General features: G+C 38.2%; 1 protein-coding gene across 5 annotated transcripts in view; it reads right to left on the bottom strand.

Moving 5' to 3' along the window:
• Positions 1-13594, bottom strand: part of ADGRB3 (adhesion G protein-coupled receptor B3) — a 621270-nt gene that overhangs the window by 286009 nt on the left and 321667 nt on the right. For all 5 annotated transcript variants that reach the window (XM_073336359.1, XM_073336357.1, XM_073336356.1 and 2 more), the window contains 2 exons: positions 8189-8257; positions 5038-5146 (listed from right to left, as the gene is read on the bottom strand). In XM_073336359.1, coding sequence (XP_073192460.1) covers positions 5038-5146; positions 8189-8257 — 178 coding nt within the window. The remainder of the gene's footprint in view (positions 1-5037; positions 5147-8188; positions 8258-13594) is intronic.

Below are 13594 nucleotides of genomic sequence, written 5' to 3'. Positions count from 1 at the left end.
TGGCAATGGACTCCACTAGTCACTCAGTTTTAAATGTTTTGCTTTACAGTTTAACTGAAGGACACCTGAATGTTTTTGTGTTAGGAATAAGGTTAAATCAGGATGGTTTATCTTCTCTTACAATTCATTATTTTCATACATCTATCATGTACCTTTTTATTAATCTCCTTTCAACACTAAACAATTCTAATACTTTCAGTCTCTCTTCAATGAGAAGTCTCCCCGTCTCTCTAAGAATGTTTATTACCCAGCTCAGATCCTGTTCTATTGTGCTACAGTGTTGCTGGGTTTTCTGGGTCAAACACAGCATTCCAGCTGATATTATAAGATATCATAATATTTCCCACATTATTTGCTGTTACATTCACTCTGTTTATTTTCCGTGCCTTCTATCCATGACAATACCTTTCACACCAGAACTACTTGGTTTTTCTAATAGCATCTTGTAAAGGACTTTATTGAAAGTTCAAGGAAATTTTAGAGACACAAGATAGGTGAGGTAATATCTTTTATTGGACCAACTTCTGTTGTGAAAGAAACAAGCTATCAAGCTACACAGAGCACTTATCTGTTTCAGCAAAGAAAGCTGGGCCAATAAAAGATATTACCTCACCCATCTTGTCTCTTTAATATCCGGGGACCAACATGGGTACAACAACACTACAAACTAGTAAATTTGGTCAGCCAGTTTTCTTTTAACTATCCCTTTGCTGCTACACTGAAACAAACCTAGTTCAGAACAGATATCCAATATTCCTTTACAGAACAATCCTAATCTGTCCTACCATATAAAGTGTCCTACCTTTCATTACTGTTTGAAGCATTTTACTTGGTTCTAAAGTAAATCTCACTGTTCCATAATTTCCAGATCCAGCTGATCATTTTTTAAAGACCAGGACAACATTGCTGCACCCCAATCATCCAGTCCAGCAGCTGATTTTAAAGAGATTGAAGATTTCTTGTTAGCAGCTCAGCCACATTATTAAGTTCCTTCGGAACTCTTGATGGAAAAGTATTGGTTCTGGTGACTTGTTGCTATTTAATTTTTCAGTTTGTTCCAGCAACTCCTCCTTTGTTTGAGAGAAGACTAGAGAAGGAGTGGGGCGAGCTGTAGCGTGAATGGACCTGTTCTGAGTGTGGTGCAAAATTTGGTCCTAGAAAAGAGAGAGGGTTTTTTTGGATTTATAACTACACTTTGATGTGTGGTTCATAATAAGCATTGAATCTGAGTTAGACAGAGATCACCTAAGGATTAGTAAGGAAAATGACACTCCATCTGCAGAAGATCTGAGGAGATTGGCATATCTGTCAAACCCAATTACAAGTGTGGATGCCCAAGATAAATGATCTATGGATCAGTTTACTTCTGTTCAACTGGATTTGGACATGCAAATTAAAATCAGAACACCAAGGACACTTCTGTGGCTGTGAAATTTGCTACACAACTGGAATCTTTCTTATCTGCAGCACATCAAAAAAAGAAGCAGCTCATGGTAAGTACTGAATCTTGTTTCTCATTTTATGTGAAAAGGGATTCTAAATGCATGCATGAAATGTCTGAGGAGATTGAAAATTATTATATTCATTTTTTTACAAAACAGACCATGACAATAACTATAGTACAGTTAATTATGTATAAAAAGATACATAATTAAAAAAGATACTGCTCCGTTAATTATGTATAAAAATGGCCCCTTCTTTCTGCACAGATCTGCTTCCTGTATTCTACATATTTGCTTACTTTTGTTACAAAAATAACTTTTACTACTTTTTACGCTAGTTAGCACTACAGCGTTTATACAGTTAAGAGAGCATGAGCTGGATGTATTCCTTCTGATGTAATAGCAACAAAATTACATTCTAATTACTTGGTCAATGAATCACACTTGTGTAACTCCAATGAAGGCGACTGTGTTGCACTGAGGGTATAATTTGGGGACAGTGGTATTGCACAGCTTAAACATGGGCAGAATTTTGTGTGACTAACCTTTATTACTGGTGCAAAAAGGAAAAACCCAGCTTGATTCTTAGGTTATTTCTACATTTGGAGCTGGAGGTGTAAATTCCAGCATGAGGAGACATACCTAATCAAGCTAGCATGCTAAAAATAGAACGTAGCTATGGCAAAGTGAGTGGTGGGAGGGACTGGCTGCCCTAAGCAGTTACCTGCCCAAGCTGCTAGGTACATACTAGGGGCAGGCAGTCCCTCCTGCTACTCGCACCGCTGTGGCTACATTCTATTTTGATTAAAGCTAGCATGTGTATGTCTCCTCAAGCTGGTATTTACATTCACAGCTCAAAGGGTAGACATACCCATAGATCCCAGGATGAATTTGGAGGACTGTCAGTAGGAACTGCCTACATTTTTTTAAAATATTATTTATTTGTATTGCTGCAGCAGCCAGAGGCCTTAATTAACCTGAGTTTAGGAAGAGCCCTGAGCAAGAGGTGACGTGTAAGATTAACCAAAACAGAAATAACCCTGGAAGGCACTGTGACTCAGAGATCACCCCCTCCTTGTTCTTGCAGGGAGTAGCAATTTACAGACAGACTATAATAGCAATCAATTTCTCCTTCCTCATGCCACACCAGCTCAACTACCTTGGGCAGTGAGCAGAGGTAGTGGAGCCAAGACTGTGCCCATTTCCGGTCCAGCTAGCCAGCATAGGTGTATGCATTTCTCTTACTTTTCTTAATCTCTTTCACTTGCTTGCATGGGCACATAGTCTAAGTAAGACTCTAGTCCTAAGGGTTTAAAAAACATTAGGTGTGAGAGGGAGGAGGATGATCAAAGGAAAACTACTAAATTTAGTAACACCACCTCCCCAAGCAGTGTAGAGAAATGGTAGATGTAATTAGGTTGACACACTATCTGCGTTGACACTCCTTTGCTTACCTAGAGTGTTCCTGGCTTCCAGAAGCCATCCCACAATGTCCACACTGACAGTGCAATTGATACAAGTGCTCCTAGTGAGGACACACACCGCCGACACAAGGACCAAAGTGTGTATGCACAAAAGCAATTTAATAACTGTGGTGGCTTATGCAGATGTAAGTTAGGTCAACATAATTTTGTAGTGTAGACATGGTCTCAGAAAGTCACAGCTAATTACAAGATGGAGGAGACTGTTTAGCAGAAGTAGTTAACACATATTTCAAGGGACCATTCAAGGTGAAGTGGCCCACTAAAATCCCTCCAGTCACAACGATGAAAGGAAGTGGGGGGAAGCAGCTGGGTGGGTTGTTTTTAGTGTCTAGCAAAGTTATATATTTAAGCTCGTCTTTTCAAAGTGTTGTGCAGGATTCCTTTGAGGATGAGGACTGATATGTCAGAGATAGAGTGATCACTATGTAGTGTTTTTGTTTTTATCTTTTTCCTGTGTGAATTTATTATAAAGGATAGTGATTGTATGGTTTCACCTACATAGTTGGTATTGGGGCAATATTTCTAAGGTTAAACAACGATCCCCAAGCTGCTCAGCTTCGGTTAGCCCTGAAGGACATATAAAGCTTGCAGATTAGAGCAGCTTCTAGTGCTATTTGGAACCTAAGACTGTAACTCATTTGTGTGTATATGTTTACCTGTTTTAACCTTGTAAATAACTCTTATTTCTTTTTCCTAGTTAATAAACCTTTAGTTAGTTTATTATAGGATTGGCTTCAAAAGTTGTCTTTGGTGTGAGAACTAGGATGCACTTGACATGGGGTAAGTGACTGATCCTTTGGGACTGGGAGTAACCTGAATATTGTTGTGATCTTTGGTGCAAGGTACCATCTATCACAAAGGCTGGTTTTCTTGGGTGGCAAGATAGCCAGAGTGGCCAAGGTAGACTATCTGTGACTCCATCTTAAGGCTATTACAGTGCTTGATTCTTGGTTGGTGAAATCTAATTATAAAACACACAACCAAGAATCAAGTTTAGGGTTTATGCCTTGATTTGTAACAGTCTGCCTGGAGGCTGGCACCCATGTTCATGAGCCACCGAAGACAGGTTGATAGTAGTCACTGCAAGTTATGGCAACAAGATGAAATACTCAAAATTGCCTTACAATCTGGGTCATTTCAAATGCATTAGTACTCCATGCCCTAGATGAACTGAAACTTCAGAGATAATTAAAGCCCCTAATAGGTTGAGTCCAGGTTGATGACATCTTTCATATGTTCTGAATATTATTTTAGTATCCTGTCTCGGTCTTCACTGGCATTATGAATGTTGTACAGCTGCTCTAACAAGGCTTTTAAAAAGTAAATCAAAACAAAATTTTGAATACACACACACAGAGAAAAGCTTTACACGATTTAGTTTTATAATGACAATTGATGTTTAGGTTTTATTAATGGTATTTGCTGAGGCTGATTACTATCACACTACAGTATGCACAATAAGGTCTATGGGCAAATAAAAAATAGTAGAAATATTGTCAACAAAATCAACATTTATCCAGTGAGTTAAGCAATTCATTTTATATATATATACACATACCAAAATTATTAATTCTAATGTCTCAAATTGAGATATATATGTATATACACTAAAATTATACAGTATATACAATGATTCAAATAGCAATTTGAGACATTAGAATTAATAATTCTATTAATAATATATATAATGTATATAATATATATATATATATATATATATATATATATATATATATATATATATATATATATATATATATATATATATATATATATATACTAAAATTACTAATTCTAATGTCTCAAATTGCTATTTGAATATTGTGTATACTGGCAAGCTTCTAGTATATGCATAGCATAACATGGACTACTTTTTGGATTTTATTTAGGATCTTAAGCTTTATATTCAGGTTGTGAGAGATGAGAAAATAGGAGATTGAGACTTACTCAAGCATTCACTTTTAAATAGAGTAATAAACTAGATAACAGATGACCAAACACCAAAACACAAGTTTAGAAGAGGATGCCAATCATATAGACAGCAGGTATAAAGTACATACTTGCATGTTTTGATTTTCAAATATTTGATAAAAGAAGTTCCTATTTCTTACCTACATTTCCAGTCATTAGGTATGAATTCTGAAAGTCCATCATCCCCATTCCAACAATGTGTATAAAATCTTCAATCACCTGCATTAGCTCCACTGATCCTGGATAGATCTAATAAATGAAGGTCAGATACACAATAACTGCAAGAGTTTCCCAAACTCTGTAGCATTCACATAAAATACTAACCAAGTCCAATAAAATGAGCTGGGACATTCAAAAGCTAAATTGTACTCATACTGTTTTAATATCCAAACTTTTAAGTTACTGCAAAACAATATGTTTTAGTCTTCAATGCATCATTTATCCCCAGGTAAGATTTCTCTCAATATCATTCGAAATCAGTTTTGCCCAAGAACTGTGGGATGTTTGCCCATAAATTAATGCACCTAACAGAAAAGGATTCAAATTCTTTGCTTTCCACAACTCTCAGTAACAGTTACTGTATTTCAGAGTCATATTCCAGGAACAAATTTAGAACAAATTTTGCTTTCAAATCTGTGCAGGCAACCTCCAACAATGTCGACAGGAGTTGTGTATGTATATGAAGGCAAAATTGGCCCTTAGTTCTTTGCAGTATGGTATCATCTTTGCTGCTTTGAAACAGTATTTAACTATAAAATGCTTTCTTGAATTTGTGTATATTCATTTTTAACATTATTATTAGTGCTAGCACAGAGTTAAAGTAGTAAACTAAAGGCATCCATATTGATCTCTGCAATAGCAGAATTGCAAAATGGTAAATGGCTAGTCCATTTACAAGAAAACATATTTCATTTTCATGGTCCTGAGAGGGCATTAGGACAAAAAATATGTATTCATTATGCAATAGTATGAAGAGATTAGAAACCATTACATTTATTAACAAATTTAGCAGATAAACTGATATCATATACAACATATACATCAGTAAATCATTGAAGGATTATTGTCTGTGTCATGAACAAGGGATACTTTCCTGTAAAATAAACATTTATATATTTTTAAAAAATGGATATCCTGCTGCACACAATACATTTTTTGTCCTCATACATAAGGGATGGTCAAAATACAAAATGTAAATGATATTCACCGTATACTGTTCTGTATTTGGGAATACAGACACTCTCTTTTTTAATACGCATGTGTTGCTTTTGAAGACTACAAGTCCCAACATCTAATACTGCCCCTTCCTATTATTTGATGTGTCTAGCTCCAGAGCCTCTGAGACCAAGGTGGGCAATTGCATGCTGGGTTCTGTAGTGTATGGAAGCCCTTATATTAAAGATTTGGGCAGCAACAACCTACTTTCTTTTATACTAATTAATTGTATAAGATAAGAGGATTTGCTTTGAGCAAACTGCATTTGTACGCTACTTTGGATCCCTGAGATTGTGCTCTGCATTCTTCTTTCTGGTAGAAAGAAAGCCTAATTCACTATCAATAAATTGCTGACTTTCTATGAGAAAACACCTGCAGCAACTCAACATCCTTTTACTAAATTAACTGCCAGCATCAGAAACCATTAATTATGGATTATATAGAACACAAATATACAGCACCCAGTTTAATACATGCCTTTTGTTAAGAGCTGATGTAAAGAGCTTCCTGGAGGACGCCATTTTCGGGCTACAAAAATAATTCTTTATTGGGCCTGCAACACTCAGAAAGTATGCTACATATTCTTTATCACCATCTACTGGCACTTTATGTATTAACTACATACTTTACACATACACAGATAGAGAGCACCCACGTAACACCTATGGGTCAACGGTTTCTCCTGTGGTTATTTACTGTGAAATTCTAACTGGAGTGAATACTGGCAACAGACCGTTTTGATTGAAATGCACCCTTTGTACTCAGTCCAGGAACATATACGACTTGTTTGGTGTATGGATGATACTGATATTAAAACATTTGTTACCTTACAAGAAGTCATTAGAAAAATAAAATGTAAATCTGCATCACTCAGGGCAGTATTTGCACCTTGCCAGAGGAGATGCTTCCATGCTGATGACACTTGTTAAAAAAATAATGTGTTAATTAAATTTGTGACTGAACTCCTTGGGGGAGAACTGTATGTCTCTTGCTCTGTTTTACCCGTAGTCTGCCATATATTTCATGTTATAGCAGTCTCGGATGATGACATGTTGTTCATTTTAAGAACACTTTTACTGCAGATTTGACAAAACGCAAAGAAGGTACCAATGTGAGCTTTCTAGAGATAGCTTCAGCACTCTACCCAAGATTTAAGAATATGAAGTGCCTTCCAAAATCTGAGAGGGATGAGGCGTGGAGCATGCTTTCAGAAGTCTTAAAAGAGCAACACTCTGATGTGGAAGCTTCAGAACCCAAAACACCAAACAAGAAAATCAACCTTCTGCTGGTGGCATCTGACTCAGATGATGAAAATGAATATGCATCGGTCTGCAGTGCAATAGATTATTATTGAGCAGAGCCCGTCATCAGCATGGACACATGTCCTCTGGAATGGTGGTTGAAGCATCAAGAGACATATGAATTTTTTTGCGCATCTGGCATATAAATATCTTGCGATGCCGGCTACAACAGTATCATGCAAACACCTGTTCTCACTTTCTGGTGACATTGTAAACAAGAAGCAGGCAGCATTATATCCTGGAAATGTAAACAAATTTGTTTGTCTGAGCAATTGGCTGAACAAGAAATAGGACTGATTGGACTTGTAGGCTCTAAAGTTTTACATTGTTTTATTTTCGAATGCAGTTATTTTTTGTACATAATTCTACATTTATAAGTTCAACTTTCATGATAAAGAGATTGCACTATAGTACTTTTTAGGTGAATTGTAGAATACTATTTATTTTGTTTTTTACAGTGCAAATATTTGTAATAAAAATAAACATAAAGTGAGCATTGTACATTTTGTATTCTGAGTTGTAATTGAAACCAATATATTTGAAAATGTAGAAAACATCCAAAAATATTGGAATAAATTGTATTCTATTATTGTTTAACAGCACGATCAATTGCATGATTAATCACAATTATTTTTTTAATCCCTTGATACCCCTAAAATAAATATATAAATAATTAGGACAGGATTTGGGAGCACTACTGAGAATATTTAGGGCAAAATGTGAAACTCTACTTTGGTAATTTTTGAAAGTAAATAGCAACATAGGCAAATCTTACCTGCTGTGCATCTTCCCATTTCTCTTTGTTCTCTTCATCTAGCAGGTTACTAACTATTTGAAAGAAGTTCTGCAAAATTGAAATAAAAAAAAAATCAAAGTAAAATGAAATTCAGAAATATAACAAATGCTCATGACATTAAGTTATAATTAAGAATGATTTTGTATTGTTGTGACAGAGGCCCATTGGCGGTTCACCACTCTTTGTAAGCAACTCTTGTTAGCTGTACATACCGTGTATATCTGTGGAAGGTGCTGACTGAGAAAAAGTCAGCCATAGCTGGGAAGAAGGAAGACTGGTGAGAGAAACCATCTTGACCACAGACTGTACCTTGTTAGATTAAGTTTTAGACTTTTAGATGAGTGTTTTCACTTTGATTTGCTTATAACTCTTTCTAACTTTATTCCTTTTACTTGGCATCACTTAACCTATGTCCTATTGTTAATATTTTTGTTTTAATTTTTACTAGAAACCAGCTCAGTGCTGTGTTTAAAGGGAAGGGTGTATTTACACCTGTTAAGTTAATAAGCTGTGATGTAATTTTATTTCTTTAGAGGAACAAACAAACCTTATTATTTCTCTAAACTGTCCAGAAGAGGGCTAGACATGGCACATGGTTTGGGGGAAATTCATGATGGGTGTGTGTTGGGATCACTTTGGTGGTTGTAATCAAGGCTGGTGGAAGCCAAAGAGGGGCTGTAGTCAGGCTCGGGTCAGAGCTGCTGTCATAAATATAAAGGGAAGGGTAAACCCCTTTGAAATCCCTCCTGGCCAGGGGAAAGCTCCTCTCACCTGTAAAGGGTTAAGAAGCTGAAGGTAACCTCGCTGGCACCTGACCAAAATGACCAATGAGGAGACAAGATACTTTCAAAAGCTGGGAGGAGGGAGAGAAACAAAGGGTCTGTGTCTGTCTATATGCTGGGTCTTGCCAGGGATAGACCAGGAATGGAGTCTTAGAACTTTTAGTAAGTAATATAGCTAGGTATGTGTTAGATTATGATTTCTTTAAATGGCTGAGAAAAGAATTGTGCTGAATAGAATAACTATTTCTGTCTGTGTATCTTTTTTGTAACTTAAGGTTTTGCCTAGAGGGGTTCTCTATGTTTTTGAATCTAATTACCCTGTAAGATATCTACCATCCTGATTTTACAGGGGGGATTTCTTTATTTCTATTTACTTCTATTTTTTATTAAAAGTCTTCTTGTAAAACACTGAATGCTTTTTCATTGTTCTCAGATCCAAGGGTTTGGGTCTGTGGTCACCTATGCAAATTGGTGAGGCTTTTTATCCAACATTTCCCAGGAAAGGGGGGGTGCAAGTGTTGGGAGGATTGTTCATTGTTCTGAAGATCCAAGGGTCTGGGTCTGTAGTCACCTAGGCAAATTGGTGAGGCTTTTTACCAAACCTTGTCCAGGAAGTGGGGTGCAAGGTTTTGGGAAGTATTTTGGGGGGAAGAACGCGTCCAAACAGCTCTTCCCCAGTAACCAGTATTAGTTTGGTGGTGGTAGCGGCCAGTCCAAGGATAACGGGTGTAATATTTTGTACCTTGGGGAAGTTTTGACCTAAGCTGGTAAAGATAAGCTTAGGAGGTTTTTCATGCAGGTCCCCACATCTGTACCCTAGAGTTCAGAGTGGGGGAGGAACCTTGACAGCTGCCGAACCAGGACTATCTAACACCGAGACACTTCAGAGTGTGACCTGGATACTTGTAGACTGGTTTTGAGCATCCCAAGATGGGAGCTAAAGCAGCAAAGTATTTTAAGGCGCCCTAGAGTTGCAGGGCAAGTGGTGACTCTTACTGGTCTGGATTGTACCCCAAACCCCGTAACAATTGTCATTACTGATGCATGTTTGTGGTCTATTTCCTGCCACCAGTATAAGAGATCACCCAGACACTACAATAGAACAAAAAAGGGCGGCGTCCACTTTGCAGAGAGGCTTAGACCACAAAATTATTCTGTCCAGCCATATAGTCATGGGCTCAGTATTACTGGTTTAGGTAATAAAAACTAACCAAAATCTTTTCAATATGCATATTTAACCTATTGGTCTCTCCAAATTTTCCTGTGTCTCTGCATTTTCTGGTTTCAGTCACCACGAGATTGGAAACATAATGAAATACTTTGACCCAGGCTAGTTGTATTTCCATTCCAGCTAAAACCTAGAGTACTGGAAATCTCAGAAGAAAACATCCATATTTCCAGAACCAAACCATTCAGGTTTGCACATCACTCATTAATACTAACAAGGATTCCACGTCACTTGCCATGGAATTTTTAGTGAGATAAGTTTGGGAAACAGAAAAAATAAAATAGACAAAATATCTTTTTCACTATACAGTAATGAATGTACCAGTGGAAAATATTTCCCAAACCAAGGGTTAGAAAATAATGCAGTGGCATTGTTTTATACTTAAACAGTGCAAGATTTTACTTCAGATATAATATGGGCCTAAAAACTTTACAAGAGTCCTTGCACCAAAGCAAAAGCCCCATTAACTGATGAAGAATTTTGCTTGTGAATTTTTGGACTGGGTTCTTTGTGGTGCACAGGATAAGGCAGAATTTGGTGAATCAATTTTACTTTTGATACATATTGCCCAACTCTAAGGCCAAGCCAGTAAATCTACTCTTTCAGCATCAGCACCAGCATTAATACAGTTTCTAAAATAATGCAGGAAGTGAATTTAGCCTTTGCATTCACACAACAGTTTAATTGTACTGGTATAGTTGAAGTGGTACAATGCTACTAGTGTGGAGACACTTACACTAGTATAGATTATTGACATATGGTAATGGACATAAGTTAAACCAGTATAAGCACATTTGTACTAGTATAGTTGTCTCCACGGTAGAGGGTTGCCCTTGTGTGTGTGTGTGTGAGAGAGAGAGAGAGGCACCAAACCAAAAGATCAATTATCCTCTCAGCTCTACTCCTGAGTACAGTGCAATGGTTGTGAGAGATGGGCCAGTGTTTACTGGGAAGTACTTTGACAGTAAACCACAATATTCTTTTGACTTGTTTTTATCTGGCGGCTGTGATTGCAGAGCCATTGGCCATTATCTTTGAAAACTCGTGGCGAACGGGGGAAGTCCCGGATGACTGGAAAAAGGCTAATGTAGTGCCAATATTTAAAAAAGGGAAGAAGGAGGATCCTGGGAACTACAGGCCAGTGAGCCTCACCTCAGTCCCCGGAAAAATCATGGAGCAGGTCCTCAAAGAATCAATCCTGAAGCACTTACATGAGAGGAAAGTGATCAGAAACAGTCAGCATGGATTCACCAAGGGAAGGTCATGCCTGACTAATCTAATCGCCTTCTATGATGAGATTACTGGTTCTGTGGATGAAGGGAAAGCAGTGGATGTATTGTATCTTGACTTTAGCAAAGCTTTTGACACGGTCTCCCACACTATTCTTGTCAGCAAGTTAAAGAAGTATGGGCTGGATGAATGCACTATAAGGTGGGTAGAAAGTTGGCTAGATTGTCGGGCTCAACGGGTAGCGATCAATGGCTCCATGTCTAGTTGGCAGCCGGTGTCAAGTGGAGTGCCCCAGGGGTCGGTCCTGGGGCCGGTTTTGTTCAATATCCTCATCAATGATCTGGAGGATGTTGTGGATTGCACTCTCAGCAAATTTGCGGATGATACTAAACTGGGAGGAGTGGTAGATACACTGGAGGGCAGGGATAGGATACAGAGGGACCTAGACAAATTGGAGGATTGGGCCAAAAGAAATCTGATGAGGTTCAATAAGGATAAGTGCAGGGTCCTGCACTTAGGACGGAAGAACCCAATGCACAGCTACAGACTAGGGACCGAATGGCTAGGCAGCAGTTCTGCGGAAAAGGACCTAGGGGTGACAGTGGACAAGAAGCTGGATATGAGTCAGCAGTGTGCCCTTGTTGCCAAGAAGGCCAATGGCATTTTGGGATGTATAAGTAGGGGCATAGCGAGCAGATCGAGGGACGTGATCATCCCCCTCTATTCGACATTGGTGAGGCCTCATCTGGAGTACTGTGTTCAGTTTTGGGCCCCACACTACAAGAAGGATATGGATAAATTGGAGAGAGTCCAGCGAAGGGCAACAAAAATGATTAGGGGTCTGGAACACATGACTTATAAGAAGAGGCTGAGGGAACTGGGATTGTTTAGTCTGCAGAAGAGAAGAATGAGGGGGGATTTGATAGCTGCTTTCAACTACCTGAGAGGTAGTTCCAGAGAGGATGGTTCTAGACTATTCTCAATGGTAGCAGAGGACAGGACAAGGAGTAATGGTCTCAAGTTGCAGTGGGGGAGGTTTAGGTTGGATATTAGGAAAAACTTTTTCACTAGGAGGGTGGTGAAACACTGGAATGCGTTGCCTAGGGAGGTGGTGGAATCTCCTTCCTTAGAAGTTTTTAAGGTCAGGCTTGACAAAGCCCTGGCTGGGATGATTTAATTGGGGATTGGTCCTGCTTTGAGCAAGGGGTTGGACTAGATGACCTCCTGAGGTCCCTTCCAACCCTGATATTCTATGATTCTATGATTCTATCTACATTTGAATGGAGGTCTCTGGCAGTAAAATATTGTAATAGGTTGCCTTTAGGGGCTTTGAAGCAGGCACCTCACCCAGAACCTGGTAAAGGAGACTAGGTTTAATTCAGTCTCCTTAGGCAGGGAAAGCTTAATACATTTCCTTTTGCATGCAATAATGTCACAAAAGGGTTAATGATGTTTCATGTCCCCCTCTTGAGAACATGTGGTCCAATGGCATTTTTGGAGTAGAGGGGTTATGTGGCTGTGAGATGAAACAGAGTGCTTTATATTAAGCAGAAGTTTTGGTTGCGAGAATATCTGGAAAAATACAGAGCAAGAAGGGTGTTATTATTAGGATAGGGTAGAAGTGCCTGGCCCAAGGCCTCTACCAAAGGCAACTGCCTGTGCACCATTTTTAAGTCCCTACTTGTTTCAGAAAACAAAACTTGTACACATTTTGAAAATAAACAAATTACACTAAAAATACCTGACTCAGTGTCATCAATTTCTGCTCCAAATGGGAGGCCCCAAAACTCTTAACAAAATGATAACAATAAATAAACTAACAGACAGTCTATGGTCTCTCTCCAACCATGTGTCAGCTACTTTTCAAAAAAGTAGCTGTCTTTTTAGGAGGCTTAAACAGAAAATATATAATTGCCTCTAGGTGTTACTTTCTATGTTTGGTTGCCCCATGTATTGAGTGTCTTCACGCAAATCAGATGAATGACACCTAAAGTCACAACCATCTTTAAAAGCTAGACAGCTTTTAAAGCATACTTTAAAAAAAAATTTCTTTCAAGTGTTTCTCAGAACTTTCTTTTTTAATTCCATCAGCTGCATCCCCTCCACTTTTATCTACAATTTCTTTTGTCTGTAAGAGTTAATTTT

Source organism: Lepidochelys kempii, chromosome 3 (assembly GCF_965140265.1).
Source record: "Lepidochelys kempii isolate rLepKem1 chromosome 3, rLepKem1.hap2, whole genome shotgun sequence".
Taxonomy (NCBI): domain Eukaryota; kingdom Metazoa; phylum Chordata; order Testudines; family Cheloniidae; genus Lepidochelys; species Lepidochelys kempii.
Note: the sequence above shows the minus strand (reverse complement) of the source record. Positions and strands in the feature narration are given on the sequence as shown.